Source organism: Podarcis gaigeae (assembly GCF_964106915.1).
Source record: "Podarcis gaigeae genome assembly, chromosome: 14".
NCBI lineage: Eukaryota > Metazoa > Chordata > Lepidosauria > Squamata > Lacertidae > Podarcis > Podarcis gaigeae.
In genome coordinates, this window is record NC_139690.1 from 2240160 (window position 1) to 2257998 (window position 17839).

The window sequence follows — 17839 nt, forward strand, 5'->3', positions numbered from 1 at the left end:
ACCCTTCTGGCCTGTTTGCTGGTCCCACTGTGGCAAGGGAGGGGGACACACCCTCAGGCATGCAGGAATGGCGGCTGTTGTTGATGATTTAAGCGGGAACCCAGAGGTCCTCCAGGTGCAGTGGCTCGGGGGATGAGGCCCAATGCCAAATGGTAAATTGGGGATGAAGTCCATTATTTACTGCTCCCGGGCATCAAATTCCAGTGCAAATCCTCTATCTAATTTCCCCAAACAGATGGCCAGCTTGCAGAGACAAAAATAAGGTATTTAAAACACACATCAGTTTTTAGTTATAGGTTTCTATCTGTTTTTAGTTTATTGTTGGTTTTAATTTTCTTGAACTTTTAAAATCATTGTCAGTTCTTTTTACTGATGATTTTATTATTTTTTTGAAAACCGCTTTGAGGGTTGTTGTTTTTACAATCAGTGTATAAAATTTATGAAATATATAGAAGTAACAGCAGAAATGACCTTCAGTTACTTTTATCAATAATTTATATTAATTGTTGTTGCTGTTGAAATGTGTATGCTGCCCTTCATCTGCCGATCTCAGGGCGGGTCACAACATAAAAATACAATAGCTCTTCAGAAGAAGCAACTTTCCTGGATCTCTCTCAGCTACACAAAATATAAATGCTTTTTTCTCCTCTGTTGTGCTAGATTAACTTTTGCAGAGAAATAAAATATTAATCTAATATAAATGAATACACTTGACCTTAAAAGCTAGGGTTGAGTGTATTAAACACCTGCTACATCTTCCCTGAGGGATCCTAGACCTTCCCGTGATTTCCCCCCATAAGTGGAGAGAGGGCTGTGACCCCCCTCTTGCCTCTGCCCCCCTTCCTCTTCCTGCTGATGGGGGAGGAGCCACCCAGCTCACTTTCTGTTCTTTTTCTACTGCCTCAGTAGGGATTACCTCTTTCACCTGCACCTTCCTTTCCCCTTCTGACACTGTTCCAGCAGCAGCCTGGCTGGCCTCCCCCGGCTTCACCAGGTGAGCAGGAAGAGGCAGGGTTGCCCTCGCAAGGTACCCAAGGCTGGGGCAGAGGGCAGTCAGCCCTGGTTGTGCCTTCCCTGGAGTTTCAACTTAAGCAGGTCTGCAACATATCTTTAAAAATGCTGCCATTCTTAGTGCATAATCCCTGCTTTAAAAATACTGCTTTATACACAAAAACAATGCCATAAGTGACAGCAATTGTGCAGCCTGAGGTGGAACCTTCACTACTTCAGGTGCTCTCCTGTGGTACATAGGCTCACAAGTAGGAGGAGAAATAACGCATGAAAGCCTAGAGATACAGAGAGATAGAAACAAAGATAAATGGGGGAAATACCAACGGGGAATACTGAAGGAATACAAGAGAGGGCTAGTCACAGAGAAGGAAAGATGGGGGGAGGACCTCTGTTGGAAAGAAGATTCCCTCTTTCTGATGTACACATTTACCTGGACAAACTAACCCAGAAGGAGCATGGCCAGAGGTACAACTCCTCTTCCCTCATATACACACCCTCAATTATTACATCTCTATTTGAAGTGTCAAGAACTTAAGCTTCTACTTTAAAGAAAAACATAATATTAATGAACCATCACTTTTTATTTAAGCACTAAGAGTGATAAACATCATGGCTATCTCAAAAATGATTCGCCTAGAAAGTACCATAAGTTTTGCATGTGACAACAGAATGGCAAGCAAACAGCAAGAACATAACTTGGGTTACTTCCGTGAACAGAGCTGATGAAACAGTTTCCTGTGAGGGGACTGCATCCCTGCCTTAGAGCATTTGGAAGAGCTAAACCCTCCTGAGTCCAGCGTGACATCACAGGAGAATGACCCCCTCCAACTTCACAGCACAAGAAACAGTTAGCATACTCAGGAAAGGGCCATTTAAGTTCAGCCCCAGTCTAGACATTGCAGTTTTCTTTTTTCTAATTCACAGTCTCTCTTCCCCAAGTACAAAACTACCACCATCACAGCGGAACTTTGCTTGAGAGAAACTGGGACACTGGAAAAATGATGTTCAGTTACACTGAGCAGAAAGTAATTCTCACTGACTGCAGGGTTTACCGTACATCCTAAAGGCAGAGCAATATACCTCTGCAGTCTTTCAACTGCTGAGCCCAGCCAAACACTCCCCCCTCCAAAAAAGTTAAATCAGGCTAGGATTTGTGTATCATTCAAAGTGAAACAATCCAAACCATAAAGGAGGGCAGGGCAGATTAAGCTGGAGTGTTGGTAGATGGCTGTGTTCATGTCTAAATAATGCTGCCAAATCCAATCTATGGAAGGATATGCACTGAATGTGAAGTTTAGGTTCTCAGCACTGTTGCAATTCATAAACTCCTAAGTACTGAAAACCTTACCCAGCAAGTGGCACATATCCTTCCACAGTTTAAACTGCAGCCAACAAGCAACACTTTCACAACAAAAGAGTTACCATTTTCACTTATTTCAATTAGTTCACTTCCCCATTCCACTTCTCCAGAACATAAGCACAATAAAACAAACAGCAGTAGTTCCACGTGGTTAAATTCCACTGAGAGCAATTAAAACCCCTTGCCTGCCTCCCCCACCCTCCCAATGTGTGAGTAATTGCTGCAATCCCAGGCTGAATATCCTGCAGTGAAGAATCGCTGCAACACGTAATTGCCTCTGAGAAAGGATGTTAGACATACTAAATTGTGATCAAGGGGGAAGTGCATCCAGGAAAGAATACATTTGCTAATTTTGAAAACAGGCTTAATTAAATGCTGCAGCCAAAATTATATAAAAACAGAATAAAGGAGGGGGTGGGGAGAATAAGATTCAGAAAATGCAGCTCTTATTTTTTTAAAAAAAGGTGTTTTACTCCTGATTTCATAACTAGGTTGAAGCGTAGCATAGAAAGGAACAAGCTGCATCTTAGTAACTAAAAAAAGGATGCTCAATGACCTGCACAAATGGAAGCCTGTAACTTCAATTAAAGAGACATCAGTTTACATGACAGTCTGGAGCAAATATAACAGGCTGTATAATCTAAACCCAGTTAGGGCATTTTTAAAATAATGAGAATAATAGTGATTCACAAACTAATTCAGATTAACATTGACTCTGCAGTATCAATATCCGGGCTTTCTGCTTAAGTATGGTAATGACATATTTTAAAACAGAAGAGAAACATTTCTTCTCTGTGCACTTAGAAAAAAAGATTAAATGTTTTGCTAAATTTTGGGTTCATAGTTGTTCTCTTTCTCCATATACTGTATCATTTGTCTACCAGTCAGACAAAAGTAACCACTGGCAAATATTTAATTTTAAATGGATAGTGGTAATAAGTGAGGCACTGAGAGAGCAAACGGATTCTCTCCCCGCCCACCAGCAGTTTCTGCTTACCGAGATATATTGTTAAAGCTGAGGAAGAGGCGTTGGAGGCAGGGCAAAGTATCCACATCTTTCTAGAAGGAGAGAGAGAGAGAGAGAGAGAGAAAAGACCAAATTCAGCATCTGAAGGGCAGCATGCTCTACACGCTCTTGCTTCTCTGGAGGATGAAACATGCCTACTGCAATTTACTGTAACCTTGCTGCAGTGCCAACTGATGTTGAACACGCGGCTCCATCCCTCTGTGGTGCATAGATCCTCTTGGAAAATAAGCTGGACTGCTTGCAACAGAAAGTGTTGAGCAAAAGAGAGGGGAGACGCAGTGGCAGTAGATGCTGGCCTCTTTTTGAGCTTCTCAAAAAAGGAACTGAGGTGCTGACTCAGGGTTTCAGCTGCAGGGGAAAGCAGACCGCTATGAAACGGCAAGCAAAATAAAATCCAATTTTGTAGTCATGCTGTTGTCTAAAGCATCAAAGTGCTAACTCATGCATGCAGCTGTCCAACCAGCAGCAAGCAATACTGAAATGTGCTCTGCAGACATTTCCCTGCTTCCTCAAGTAGCTTAACGAGTTGGAGTCCCACCACAGACAACACAGAAATGCACTCCAGATCTCACAAAATGGTTATCAGTTTGTAATGCACAGCCTTTGTGGGAACACAGGGAAGGTATATATTATTATTATTATTATTATTATTACAGTGGTACCTCGGGTTACATACACTTCAGGTTACATATGCTTCAGGTTACAGACTCTGCTAACCCAGATGTATTACCTCGGGTTAAGAACTTTGCTTCAGGATGAGAACAGAAATTGTGCTCCAGCCGCGTGGCGGCATCAGGAGGCCCCATTGGCTAAAGTGGTGCTTCAGGTCAAGAACAGTTTCAGGTTAAGAACAGACCTCCAGAATGAATTAAGTACTTAACCCAAGGTACCACTGTATAATTATTACTATTAATAACAACAACAATATCACATTAACAATCCATCCAATTCTTGCATGAGTCAGAGACGTTTATTTTTGCCATTGCCACCACCAAACTGATTATTTCAGTGGGTTAGGCAACTCTCCAACTTGCAATGAGTGGATACAAATACACCAAGATAATGTTGATAATGATAACGATGATTTATTAAATTTCTATACCACCCTTCATCCAAGGATCACAGGGCAGTTTACAATATAAAAACACAAAAATGTATAACATAGTAACATACAAAAACAATAACCAAGGGGTCTCCTTGGCTTTCAGGAGCGGGACAAATATGTGGGTCATGATATGGGCCAGTCCATGGTGTTTCTCACCCACATCATGATAGGCAAGATTGTTGATTTTCTGGAACACACAAAAACCCCTTCCCAACACAATGTGAAAAGCAAGACTCATTTTGTCATGCAGATGTTTCATTCTCACCACCACAAGGTCTATGCTCAACATAACAAGGATTAGTTGCTTCTTAAACAATTGTCCTGAGCGCACAGTCTAGATGGCTAATGTAGCAAAAGGTAGATTCTAACAGACAATGCAGCAATTTCAATCTATTTATACCCCCAACTCTCTAGCTGGATAAACTCCCAGAGTGTCTTACAAATAAAAAAAGTTATTGCCCTCAGGCTTATTGTCAGGGAACTGCCATCGGAAGAACAGGTGGTAGAAAGGCTCCAGGAGAATAGGAGAGACTCTGCAGCAGAAGAGGGAACCAGTAGGGGGAGAGCAGGAGCTCAAAGGGAAAGGGAGTCGGAGGGGAGGCTCTGGGATACTTCCAGTGAGAACAGTGAGGAGGTAACAAGACCCCCTTTAGGAACCCCCACCCCTCGCCGGAAGCTGTCACGCAGAGAGTCCAGGAGGCGCATGTCCGTCAAACAGCTTTTATGTTGGAGTAAGTTCCGTAGACGCCCACTGTCGGTTCTACCAGCGACTGACGGTGTCATGCTTTGGGGGCTCCGTTAGAGACTCAGGTTGGCTGACCAGCCAAAACCCGGAGGGATCAAGCTTTACGCACAAGCAGCTCATTATCCCATCACAGCAATCCGACAGTCTTTGAAAGCAGCTTGTGCAAGCAGCGGGCATCATGAGCGAACCAGCCGGAACCGGAGGAGCAGGAGCTGGAGCTGGAGCGGGTCCAAGCCTGGAAGAAAGGTACAGGGCGTTGGAGGTCCAGCTCGCACTGCAAACGGCGAGGCTCGAGGAGAGGAGGGCTCAAGATGCGGATAAGGGGAAAACCACCCCACTTGCCAGAAAGGTGCCTGGATTGGTGCAGAAATTTGGGGGGGGGGATCCCAGGAACTATCAAGCCTTTAGAACAGAGATGCAATATGCTCTCAATCTACTGTTTGATGACTTCCCCGATGAGAACTCTAGAGTGGCGTACGTTATTGGCCATCTAGAGGGAGGGACGAAGGACTGGGTTAGACCCCTGATGGCAGCCAACAATGAAATCTTAAAGGACACGAGGAAGTTTTTCCGCGCCATGGACCTGATGTTTTCCAGCGAGATTGAGCAGGGAGTGGTGCGCAGGCAGTTAATGGCGTGTAAACAGGGGAGCCGATCTGTACGTGAGTACTGGACTGAGTTCACCATGTTGATACATAGACTGGGGTGGGACCTAGCGAGTGAACCTATTCAAATGCTGTTTGAAGAAGGGCTATCTCCGGCAGTGAAAGATGAACTTTCCCGGGCGCCTAGGGCGGAGTCTATGGACCAGCTGACTAAATCTGTGCTGTCCATAGGAGCACGCCAGGAGGCAAGAGCTTTGGAAAAGCGGGAAGGAAAGGGGGAACGTTGGAAGGACTTCCGCATTCCAGAGATTCCGGAGCAGCCTTTCCTGCCAGCAGAGCCGATGGAACTTGGAACAGCGCGCGCGCGCAGTTTCAAACACCAGTGAAGGGCGGAGGAAGGAGGGAAAGAGTGCCAAGAAATGTTATCTCTGCCAACAGCCAGGTCACTTTGCCAGAGTCTGTCCGCAAAGGAAGGAATGGCAAGGGATGGCGGGAACTGTTGGGGGGAAGGAGGAAGAAGAAATCAAGGAGCAAGTAAAAGCCAACGCCTGGCTGCCAACATCAGGGCACAGCAGCCAGGCCAAGGAGTAGTGAATGTGCCCACGCCGGAACCTCCAAGACCAGCGCTTGTGATAGAGGTGTTGCTGGAACTGTCAAACGGACACCCACTAAAGATAAAAGCGCTATTGGATTCAGGCAGCTCCTGTAATTTCATGAGTAAGGAGTTTGCAGCTGAACACCAGATACAGACTATCCCATTAAGTAAGCCTTTGCAGGTTACCACGATTGATGGGAGGGAACTGTTGGGAGGAGAAGTGAGCCAACAGACTGTGCCAATGATAATGAGGGTGGCAAGACACACAGAACTGATAGCGTTTAACATAGCCACCTTGGGAGGAGCTCCTATTATTTTGGGGATGAGCTGGCTGGCACTACATGATCCGCTAGTAGGCTGGCATCAGAGGGTGGTTTCCTTTGGATCAGCACATTGCCTAGAACACTGCAAGGAGGGACAGGCTCAGGCAGGGGCCAGAGCCACTCTAGCAGGGATGGAAGTGATGGACAAGGGGAGGGTGCCACGACAATACGCTGACTTGATTGACGTATTCAGCGAAAAGGAAGCAGATAAACTGCCCCCGCACAGACTGTCAAATTACCTTACTCCCAGGAGCACAATTGCCAGTGGGTAAGCTGTATGCGATGTCAGACAGTGAGATGCAGGAGTTAAGGGAGTTCATTGACAAGAATCTCAAGCGAGGTTTCATCAGAGAGTCACGAGCGGTGGGGGGCAGCCCAGTGTTCTTTGTGGACAAAAAACACACGGGTAAGCCCCGGCTTGTGTGTGATTTCAGGGCCCTAAATGCAGTGTCAGAACCAGTGACTTTCCCTATGCCTAGAATTGATGACATTCTGACACGGGTGAGAAAAGGGAAATTTTTTACCAAGCTGGACCTTAGGGGGGCATATAACTTGATACGTGTGAGAAAGGGGGATGAGTGGAAAACCACTATGTTCACCCCCTTGGGGGCTTTTGAGTACCTGGTTATGCCTTTCGGATTACAAGGGGGCTCAGCCTGTTTTCAATCATTCATGAATCACGTCCTGGGGCCATTGCTCTACAAGAACTGTGCAGCGTTCTTAGATGACGTCCTGGTGTACTCTGAAAATAAGGAGCAGCATGTGCGAGATGTAAGAGAGGTACTGAGCAAACTGCGAGAAAACCGGCTGTGGGTGAAACTGGAGAAGTGTCAGTTTCATACCAGGGAGGTGGAATTCCTGGGGTACCGGTTGTCTGACAAGGGATTGGCCATGGATCCCAGCAAGGTTCAAGCGGTACTGGAATGGAAAACACCAAAGACCAAGAAGGACGTGCAAAGGTTCCTGGGCTTCGGAAACTTCTATAGGAAGTTCATCAAAAACTTTGCCCATTTAACAGCGCCCGTCACGGATTGTCTTAGCAGCAAGAAGAAATTTGTTTGGACGGAAGAAGCGCAGCGGGCGTTCGAATGCTTAAAGCAGGTGTTTGCGTCGGAAGAGCAACTTTTGCACGTGGATCTACAACAACCAATGAGAGTGGAGACTGACGCGTCAGACCGAGCGGTGGGGGCCGTGCTTCTCCAGCCAGGAAAAGATACGTCTGAATGGAGACCGTGTGCATTCTTCTCACGGAAGTTGAACAAATCCGAGAGGAACTACACAGTATACGACCGAGAACTGCTCGCCATTCATGAAGCATTCCGGAAATGGCGGCACTTGCTGATTGGGGCGCAGCACAAGGTTCAAGTCAGAACTGATCACAAAAATCTGGAATATTGGAGAACAGCCCGAGTGCTGAACCAGAGACAAGTGAGATGGGCCCAGGAGTTCTCCAAATTCCACTTTGAAATTCGTTACGTGCCAGGCTCCGAGAACGTAAGGGCGGACACTCTTTCCAGGAAACCTGAGTACTTAGAGGGGGAGGGAGCGCCTGAGGAAAGGCATGTAATCCCTGAGGACCGCTGGGTGTGTGGGGCAGCTTTGGTGGGGCAGAGGGAATTGATAGCGAGTACTGAGAACGATGAATACGCCCAAGAGAAACTAAGAGAACTCAGGAGGACAGAGGAGAACACAGGGGGGTTTGAAGAAAAGAACGGGGCGTTGTATTACAAAGGGGCACTGTACATACCCGATGGGGAACTGAGGGGCAGAGTACTCAAGCAGTTGCACGACAGCCCCACAGCGGGGCACTTCGGGCAGCACAAGACCATGTGGTTGGTTACCAGGGAGTTTTGGTGGCCCAAGGTGAGGGAGGACGTACGGGAATATGTCAGGGAGTGCGACAGGTGCCAGCGAGCGAAAGGGGAGAGGCTGGCACCGGCGGGGCTATTAGAACCCTTACCCACACCAGAACGGCCATGGGAGGCAGTATCCATAGATTTTATGACGGACCTGCCAAAATCCAAAGGCAAGACAGCGGTCATGGTGGTGGTAGATCTATTAACTAAGATGTGTCATTTTATAGCCTGTTCACATGCGGTCACAGCGGAGGAAACCGCCAAGTTGTTTGTAGAGCATATTTTCAGGTTGCATGGCGCCCCCTTGAGGGTGGTCAGCGACAGGGGGAAACAGTTTACTTCCAGGTTCTGGAGGAAACTCATGAGCTTACTGCACGTGGAAATCAATTTTTCAACTGCCCGGCACCCAGAAACAAATGGGCAAGCGGAGAGGGCAAACGGGATTTTACAGCAATACCTGAGGTGTTATGTTCAGGAGAGAGAAAATGATTGGGTAGATAAGTTACCTCTGGCAGAATTTGCCTACAACAACGCGGAGAATGTGTCCACAGGGATGAGTCCCTTTCTGGCAAATTATGGGTGTCATCCCCGGGCTTTTCCAGGAGAGGGAGGGGAGAGGTGGAGCATGCCGGCGGCGGAACATTTTGTTGAAGAGATGGAAGCGATCCACTGTCAGCTCCAACTCAACTTAGAGAAAGCCAAGGAAGAATATAAGAAGCAAGCAGACAGAAATAGGAGGGAAGGTGAAACTATAAGGGTGGGAAACCGGGTGTGGCTATCCACCCAAGGACTACCGTTCAAGGGAGGGAGTAAGAAATTGAGACCCAACAGATTGGGACCCTTTGAGGTCATACAGCAGGTCAACCCAGTAGCATTCAAACTCAGATTGCCCAGTCACATGAAATTGCACCCAGTATTTCACAGGTCATTACTGTCGCCGTACCGAGAGGGACGTGAGTGGGGGGAACGTGAGAGGGAGGTCACCCAAACGCCTGTGATAGAAGAGAGAGAACGTGACATGAACGTGGCAGGAATCATTGATTCCAGGTGGAAGGGGAATCAGGTGGAATATTTGGTAGAATGGGAGGGGGAAGTAGAGTCAGAAAACACATGGGTACCAGCAGAGGCAGTCAATGACGAGATTTTAATAGAAACGTTTCATAGGCGTTTCCCAAGGAAACCGCAGCCCGTGGCACGATTTAGAAGGGAACATTTCGGGACCACCGATGAGGAAGGGGAGTTTGAAGGGTTCCCAGAGTCAGGGGTGGATGAGGAAGCAGACTCCGACGAAGAAGAGGAAGACGGGGCAAGACACGGTAAGCCGTGGCAAGAAGTGTTTGAATCCACGGACGACGAGGAGAGTTCCTACAGGGGCTTTCCACCCTCACCGCCAGTGGGAGAGGAGGCGGGAGGGGGTGAAGGGGGCCCTGGGGGGGGAGGTGGATGTCAGGGAACTGCCATCGGAAGAACAGGTGGTAGAAAGGCTCCAGGAGAATAGGAGAGACTCTGCAGTAGAAGAGGGAACCAGTAGGGGGAGAGCAGGAGCTCAAAGGGAAAGGGAGTCGGAGGGGAGGCTCTGGGATACTTCCAGTGAGAACAGTGAGGAGGTAACAAGACCCCCTTTAGGAACCCCCACCCCTCGCCGGAAGCTGTCACGCAGAGAGTCCAGGAGGCGCATGTCCGTCAAACAGCTTTTATGTTGGAGTAAGTTCCGTAGACGCCCACTGTCGGATTCTACCAGCGACTGACGGAGTCATGCTTTGGGGGCTCTGTTAGAGACTCAGGTTGGCTGACCAGCCAAAACCCGGAGGGATCAAGCTTTACGCACAAGCAGCTCATTATCCCATCACACTTATAATCTAAAAAGCTGTGATATTAAAGGGAAAAGGGTCAAAGAGGGGAAGAAGAAAACAGGCAAACTCTAATACCCAATTCTTAACGTTATAAGATCCTCAGGACCAGCTTAGAACACTGTAGTGCAGAGGAAAAACAAACACTGCCAGCAAGGAGAAAACTATCACAACAATGAATGGCCTAGACAATTTTGTCCCTCTCTGATGTGCTGATTTTCTACTCAAATGGACTTCATGGACCACATCTCTCCATATGAACCAATCCAGACCCTGCAATCATCATGTGAGACCCTTCTTCATGTGCCGCCTCCGTGAGAACAGGCCTTTTCTGTGGTGGCTCCCCACTTGTGGAATGCTCTCCCCAGGGAGGCTTGCCTGGAGCCTTTGCTACATATCTTTAGGCGCCAGGCGAAAACATTCCCCTTCTCCCAGGTCTTTGGCTAATTAAACAATTTTTTAACTATGGGGGGGGGTGTTCTCTCTCTCGCCTTTCCCTGCTGTCCAACTCAGACCACCACCCCTTTTCTCTGAGCCATGCTCTTCTGCAATCCTCCTTTCCCAAAACCTCTTCCTTTCCTTGGTGTATGGATATCTAACCTCTGCTTCTCTTCCTTGCCTAGAACCTTCAGCTTTCCCTCTTCTTACTCAAGAACAATACAGTTCAGACAATGGCCGTCAGACACCTTCTATCTGCCCTGACTTTCCATGACCTTAAGATTACAAGGCTTGCAGCAATTCAAACATCCCTTAGGTATATCACTTTATAGATCTCCTGCAAAATATGTATTCATAGGCTCTCTCTTCAACTGAAGACTATACATGACAATATACATTGATACCCCCCAAAAAAAATTCACCAAAAGAAACTGAATTTTTTTGAATCAAATTTGTTTTAAAATTCCAAAAGCAATATAGTTCATTCAAACTATAGCATTTTGTTCTAGAGCAAATGGATTCAGTTCACTTACCACAATTCTGATCTGATTATATCTAAGATTAAGTTCCGTCAGTGAATCTAGTCCGTTCAGGTTTTCAATGTATGTTAAGCAATTCCGGGCAAGATTCAGCACTCTGAGGTCACTTAAATGGTGGAGATTTTCTATGATAGCAATCTGTAAAAGAGAAGATGAGGAAGAATGAGGATTGTATCAGTTGAGCCCAACCCTTCTTTCCCCCCTCTCAGAATGACACCATTAAACAAGCAGCTTCTTTTCTAAGCCTGAACTGTGCCTCCGGATCTTATGGAGGTAAAAAAGTGAAATGTTTATGGTCACACCCCTATGCACACTTACATGGGAGTAAGCTCCACTAAGTACTGTAGGACTTACTTCCAAGCAACCATGCAAAGGATAAGTTAATTGTAGAGCACCAACTACTTAAGAAGCAAATAACTGAAATAATAGGGTTAGCAAGCAGTACAGCTGACATCACACAGAAATGGAGAACAGGAACAAGGGGCTAAGAATGAAGACTGGGACTCTCCAAAGATGGCTTCTTGCTAGGAGTCCCTGCAGTGCCTCCTTTCAAAAGAGCAGAAGCATTTATCAGAACAGCAGAAATCTGGGATTCATGAAGAATTCATAGAGATGTTATTCATGAACTTCTTCTGTCAGTGTTAATGGAATTCCTTCCTATCACAGCTTTCCTTCTTTCCTTTTTAAAACACACACAAACTATCTATAGATCTACACACAGACACACACACATATATGGTTTTATAAAATTATGTTAACTAAAATAGAAACAAAGCATTAGATGAAACAGAGCTCAAATATTACAGTACGGTTTGAGCACACACAAGATTAAGCATGATTTTCTCAGTTTATCCTTCTCACTCATCCTTCCCCAACAACTAATACTCAGGATACTCCCCTCTGTACACATGAATTCCTTTTAGTAAAAAGCACCATGAATGTTAATCCCTTTTGAAGCTATCTAAGCCAGTGACCATCAATACAGTTTAAGACAGCAAATTCCATAAATTAATTATGTATTGTGTGAAGAGGGATCTTCTTCTCTCTACCCTGATCCTACTAGAAATCAACTTCTTTGGCCGGCCTTGTAGGCCAAAGAAATCTAATCTTTCCCTATTGTTTTGAATAAATTGATGGGCAGTGTTGGATGTTTCGGTGGGCTGCCATTTCTGCCAGGCCCAGGGTTCACTGCTGCTCCCAATACTTCCTGGGGAGGGCTCTTGAGCAAGACACCTTCCATGCTTCGCCTTCCCCTGTCCCTCAGCAAGTGAGCCTGCTTGCTGCAACAGGTCCAGGAGGGAACTCTTCTCCATCAGCCTCCTGTGGGCGCTTAGCAGGTGCTCAGCTCTGCTGATCCTTGATGCCAGCCCTGGACATGACCTGACTGACACTTTTTGGTAGTCAGGTGGGTTCTGTTGCAATTTTAATGGCAGACTCTAATCATAAGGTCACAGAAAATATAGCCATGTTCCTCACCATAGCCATCAAAACCAGGTTAGTTACTAAATGGAAAAAGTGGTCAATCAAAATTTTATGTATTTTAAACTATTTCTGACTGTTCACACATTTTATTATTTTAAAAGGCACAATTTGTGTGCACATATATGCATTTTCTCTCTGCTGTGGTTGTCTTGATAACATATGTTTGATGTTCAATGTCTGTAGACCAAATAACCAAAATGACTGATTTAAGTTATTCATTTAGTGGATCACAACAATCTTGGCTAAAAAGCACAGAACTGTACAAATGTAATGAATCAACATGATAACATTATTAATATGTCACCTACAGGAGAGATCAGTTATTTCATTTATTTGATTCCACTAAATAATCGTTTCTCAAAAAATAACTTGAAGTGATTCCATAGTGAAAATATCAATAAAGGTAATTACAAAAATTCCCTATGTCAAACCAATTTTATATGTCAGAACAGTTTCAAATCCAACACAGTCGCAGATTAGATAGATTTTCCCCTTACAAGGCTTGTTGAAAAGGGAGTGTCTTTGATAGGCACAGAAAAGAGAGATGGCACCTGAAGAGTAATGGAAGGATACTTCGAGGAGAATGTGCCACCACACTAAAGGCCCAAATTCTACAAGGTCGGATGGATGTCCTAATAAGATGGTATCTGATTTTGTAAACATTAGGTGTGCTCCCCCAACCCACTGGATGTCTTTTTCAAAATAAAAAGCCCCCAAACACTTTAACTCTTCAATATAGTGAAGGAGCAGGTGGTTATCTAGTCATCTGACAGCCTTAACGAAATGAATGATACACTAGACTCCACAGGCTGATGGCATAATTAACTCAATGTAAGATTCTGAAAAACTATGCAAAGTTAAGTTCCTTCAATTTAGCAAGTCTCATGAAAACAAAGGGGAGATGCAAAGCAGCACTACACCTAAAAAGCCAGCAACAGGTACCCCATGGTACAAACAGAAAAAGCATTTATCACATTATACCTGATTTCCATGAAGGTCCAAGACATCAAGGCTTACAAGGTTATCCAGGTTTGATATTCTCCTTATTCTGAAACATTCAAGCATTCAAGAAGTATTTTTATTTCAAGGAGGAGAAATTTATTCCCATTTGACCCCTGCCCAGCCTTTAATCTACTATGGGCTTCTGTCCAGCATAACCAAGCACCTGAGGATCTAATCCCAAGCAGAATGCCAGTGCATCCCAGAACCTCCAGCATACACAGGTCCCCAATGTGAAGGCAAGGACAGTGGGATTCAACCACAGATCTACCCCTGCTGCTAACGTAAATGGTAAAGCCAACATGCTGAACAGAGGCAGAAAAAAAGGGAAGACCTCCATACACCAGCTTGAAATTGTATGGATTCTGGAAGTGGAGTGCTTAGCAAGAAGGTAGATACAGGACAAGATGCAACAGCAAACTTGGGAAAACAGCAGCTTCTGAGACTTCTTGCAGTATTAAGCATTCCAATAAAGGAGAGTGAAATTATGAATCTCCTAGCAATCTGTTCCTGACTGGCACCCTCCTCCAATCCAAGGGTGGTTAGAAGTAAATAAAGAAGAAAGCCCCACTTAATTCATAGTTACTTGTGGTTTGTCCCATATTCAGACTTGCATTAATAGCCGCAACTGAACCACCTCGAGTGTGTGGAAGAGGATCTTGCATTTCTCCTCCACTCTCACCCGGTTCCCGGTTGAGACCAGCAGGAGTGGTGAGTAAAGCTTGGAAAGAGTCTCAGAGGAAAATGTTGGGATTTCCTAGGGAGGTGGTGCGGGGAGGGAGCCTCACAGAAGGAGGACGATTTCCTCAGGCTCCCCTCACACAAGACAGGGAAAAGCTGGCAGGGCAAAGTTGGGACTCTTTCTGAGGTTAGCTCCTGCTCCTAGGCTATCCCAGCCCCGATATTCTCAGATAGTACGGAGTCTTTATCATGTATCGTTTGGCTTGCTCTCTAGCAGAGTGCAAGCTGGTATAAGATACTCTGTTTTTCTACTTGTTCAATGTTTTATGATGTTTTTATATACAGTGGTACCTCAGTTTAAGAACAGCTCTGTTTACAAACTATTCGGTATACAAATTCTGCAAAATCAGAAGTAGTGTTCCAGTTAGCAAACTTTATCTCAGTCTACGAACAGAAGCCGAATGGTAGAAGGGCACCTGCAGCGGGAGGCCTCATTAGGTAAAGCGCGCCTCAGTTTAAGAACGGCTTTGGTTTAAGAACAGACTTCCAGAACGGATTACGTTTGTAAACCAAAGTACCACTGTATTCTATATGCCACCCAGAGGGATATTAATAGTAATAATCTTACTCTTATTATTTTTTATTATTCAAAGCCAATATGTACATTTCTGCCATCAACTGGAAAAAAAAATTGTAGAGCTTATTAGGGTCTTGAAATATGCATGCTGTCGATTTCACCATTTTTTTAAAAAAATGTATTTTTTTATTAAAGATTTATTGGTTTACAAAAGTATGTGCAATATCTCTTTTTCCAAGTTACATTTTCTACAGATCAGTTTCATTTGTTGAGACATTAGTGTTACATTAGGAAGAGAAGGGGGAAAGAGGTGGGGGGAACGGTAAGTGGGGTGGGGTCAGGTGGCGATGTTTCTATTTTACTTAATGTATGTGGGGTTTGGTGTCAGCGTCGCTTGTGCAGGTTCTCTTTACTATTCACTTGTGTTCCTTTGGTGGTGAGAGGTTGGGGTTGGCCTAGGGTGTGGTTGTTCATTTGGGGTTGGCTGTGGTGGTCGTTGTTTCCATGTGTGAGTGGAGTGGCTGGGTGTTTATGGATCAGGTTAGCCATATTGATTCATATGCTATTGGTGGATTCTTGTCATTGTCTTGTTGGGCTGTATGTGTGATAAAAGGGAGCCACACCGGGGTGAAGGCGTCTTCTTCTATTTGTCCCCGTGTCAGTTTCAGTTTATTGGGTAGTTTTTCTCGTAAGGCTGTTTCCCATACTACTTGGTACTATTGGTCCATGCTTACTCCTGACAGGTTTCTCCAGTGTCTGGTTATGATGTTTCTGGCTGCTGAGAGTAGGTGGGTGATGAGTTCTTTGTGATGTGAGTGGGAATTATTGTCTTGGAAGATGTTTAGTAGGGCCAGTTCTGGGGTGATTTCTAATACTTGCTTAGTTATTTTGCATATTACTCATATAGCTGTTGTCCAGAATAGTTAGATTTTGGGGCATTCCCACCACATGTGGGGGTATGTGCCTGTGGAAGTGCACTCTCTTCAGCATTTTGATGAGGTTCGTGGGTGTATTAGTGCTAATTTCCTCGGTGTTAGGTACCACCTGTGAGTTTCAGAGTGAGTTCTTTCCTTTTCATTGATATGGATTTAAAGAGAGGTTTAGACCAAATTCTGGTCCACTGAGTGGGGTTAATCTATGCCTATGTCGTCTTCCCATTGTTTTGTGATTACGTCTAGGGGGTTTGTGGGATTTTGGAGTAGTATTTTGTATACTGCGGATACCATCCCTTTGCCGTTTCCCTTTGTCGTTAGGAGGAGGTTTTCGAAGGTTGTCAGAGGCCTAGTTGCTGCTGATTTTACTACTGGATTGTTTACAACGGCATGTAATTGGTGGTGTGTCAGCCAGGGCATTTGGGTGTCTTCTAGTTTGTCTTGTATTTCTTGTGTTGATAATGGTTTGTTATTTTGATAGAAGTCTGTTAGGCAATATAAGCCTTTGGTTTGCCAGGTTTTTATCTGGAGGTTTTGTGCTGTGTGATGGAATAATGGGTGGTACGCCAGGGGAATTATGGGGCTGGGGCTTGGGCTGGGGACAGTTTACCTATTTCTGCTTTCCATGCTTTAAGCATGGTCTGTGTGTACCTGTTTGGTGTTGTGGGAATTTTCCTCCGTTTGGGAGGAATGGGTATGCTGTGGTGCAGGTATTTTCAATTGTGTCCCTCTCCAGGTGTATTCATTGTTTTGTCTCATCTTCTAGTATATATGGGATTATGTGACGTACTTGGTTGGCAATATAATATGCTTCTATGTTGGGGATTTCCCATCGTCCTTCTGAGGAGGGAAGGTGCAGGTATTTGGGGCCATTTATGGAGTTGGGCTGGGGGAATCCAGGTTGGGAGGGTTTGGAATAGGTAGGTTAGTTTTGGGAGGGTGATCGTTTTGATCATGGCTATTTTGTCTGAGAGAGTGAAGTTCATGTTGTTCCATCTCTTTAGGTCTTTGTTAATTTGTCGTCACAAGGAGTTGTAGTTGTGGAGCTATAATTTATTGAGGTTTCTGGTTATTTGTACCCCTAGGTATCTGAACTTGGTGTGGCAAAGTTTTACCTTGGTGACGTTAGCGCAGGCATAGGCAAACTCGGCCCTCCAGATGTTTTGGGACTACAACTCCCATCATCCCTGACCACGAGTCCTGTTAGCTAGGGGTGATGGGAGTTGTAGTCCCAAAACATCTGGAAGGCCAAGTTTGACTATGCCTGCGTTAGCGAGTTCTTTTTGGATGTGAGGAGGGGTGCTGAAGCACATAGCTTCCAACTTTGCAAAATTCACCTGTTGGCCCAACACCATTGCAAATGTAATGAGTTCTCTGATTAGGGAGGTTGCTGTGTTTATGGGGTCTGCAAAGAGACCTACTGTATTTTTCGCTCTATAGGACACACTTTTTCCCCTCCAAAAAGGGGAAATATGTTTGCGTCCTATGGAGCGAATGCGGGCTCCTTTGCTTCAGCGATAGCAACGCAAAGCCTCCGAAGCCTGCGCTCCGGAGGCTTCGCGTTGCTTTTGCTGAAGCGTGGAGAGTCTGGTCTTTGAGGCTGGCGGTGGGGGAAAGCAGCGCTTCCCCCCACGCCAGCCCCACAAGCTCGGGGGGCAGCGGGAAGGCATGCGACGCCTTTGCGCTGCTCCCTGACCTTGTTTTGAGGCTGGCG

At 45.4% G+C, this 17839-nt stretch overlaps 1 protein-coding gene across 9 annotated transcripts in view; it reads right to left on the reverse strand.

Moving 5' to 3' along the window:
- Nucleotides 1-17839, reverse strand: part of LRRC49 (leucine rich repeat containing 49) — a 103388-nt gene that overhangs the window by 66248 nt on the left and 19301 nt on the right. For all 9 annotated transcript variants that reach the window (XM_083712197.1, XM_083712192.1, XM_083712191.1 and 6 more), the window contains 3 exons: nt 13918-13984; nt 11449-11592; nt 3369-3430 (listed from right to left, as the gene is read on the reverse strand). In XM_083712197.1, coding sequence (XP_083568323.1) covers nt 3369-3430; nt 11449-11592; nt 13918-13984 — 273 coding nt within the window. The remainder of the gene's footprint in view (nt 1-3368; nt 3431-11448; nt 11593-13917; nt 13985-17839) is intronic.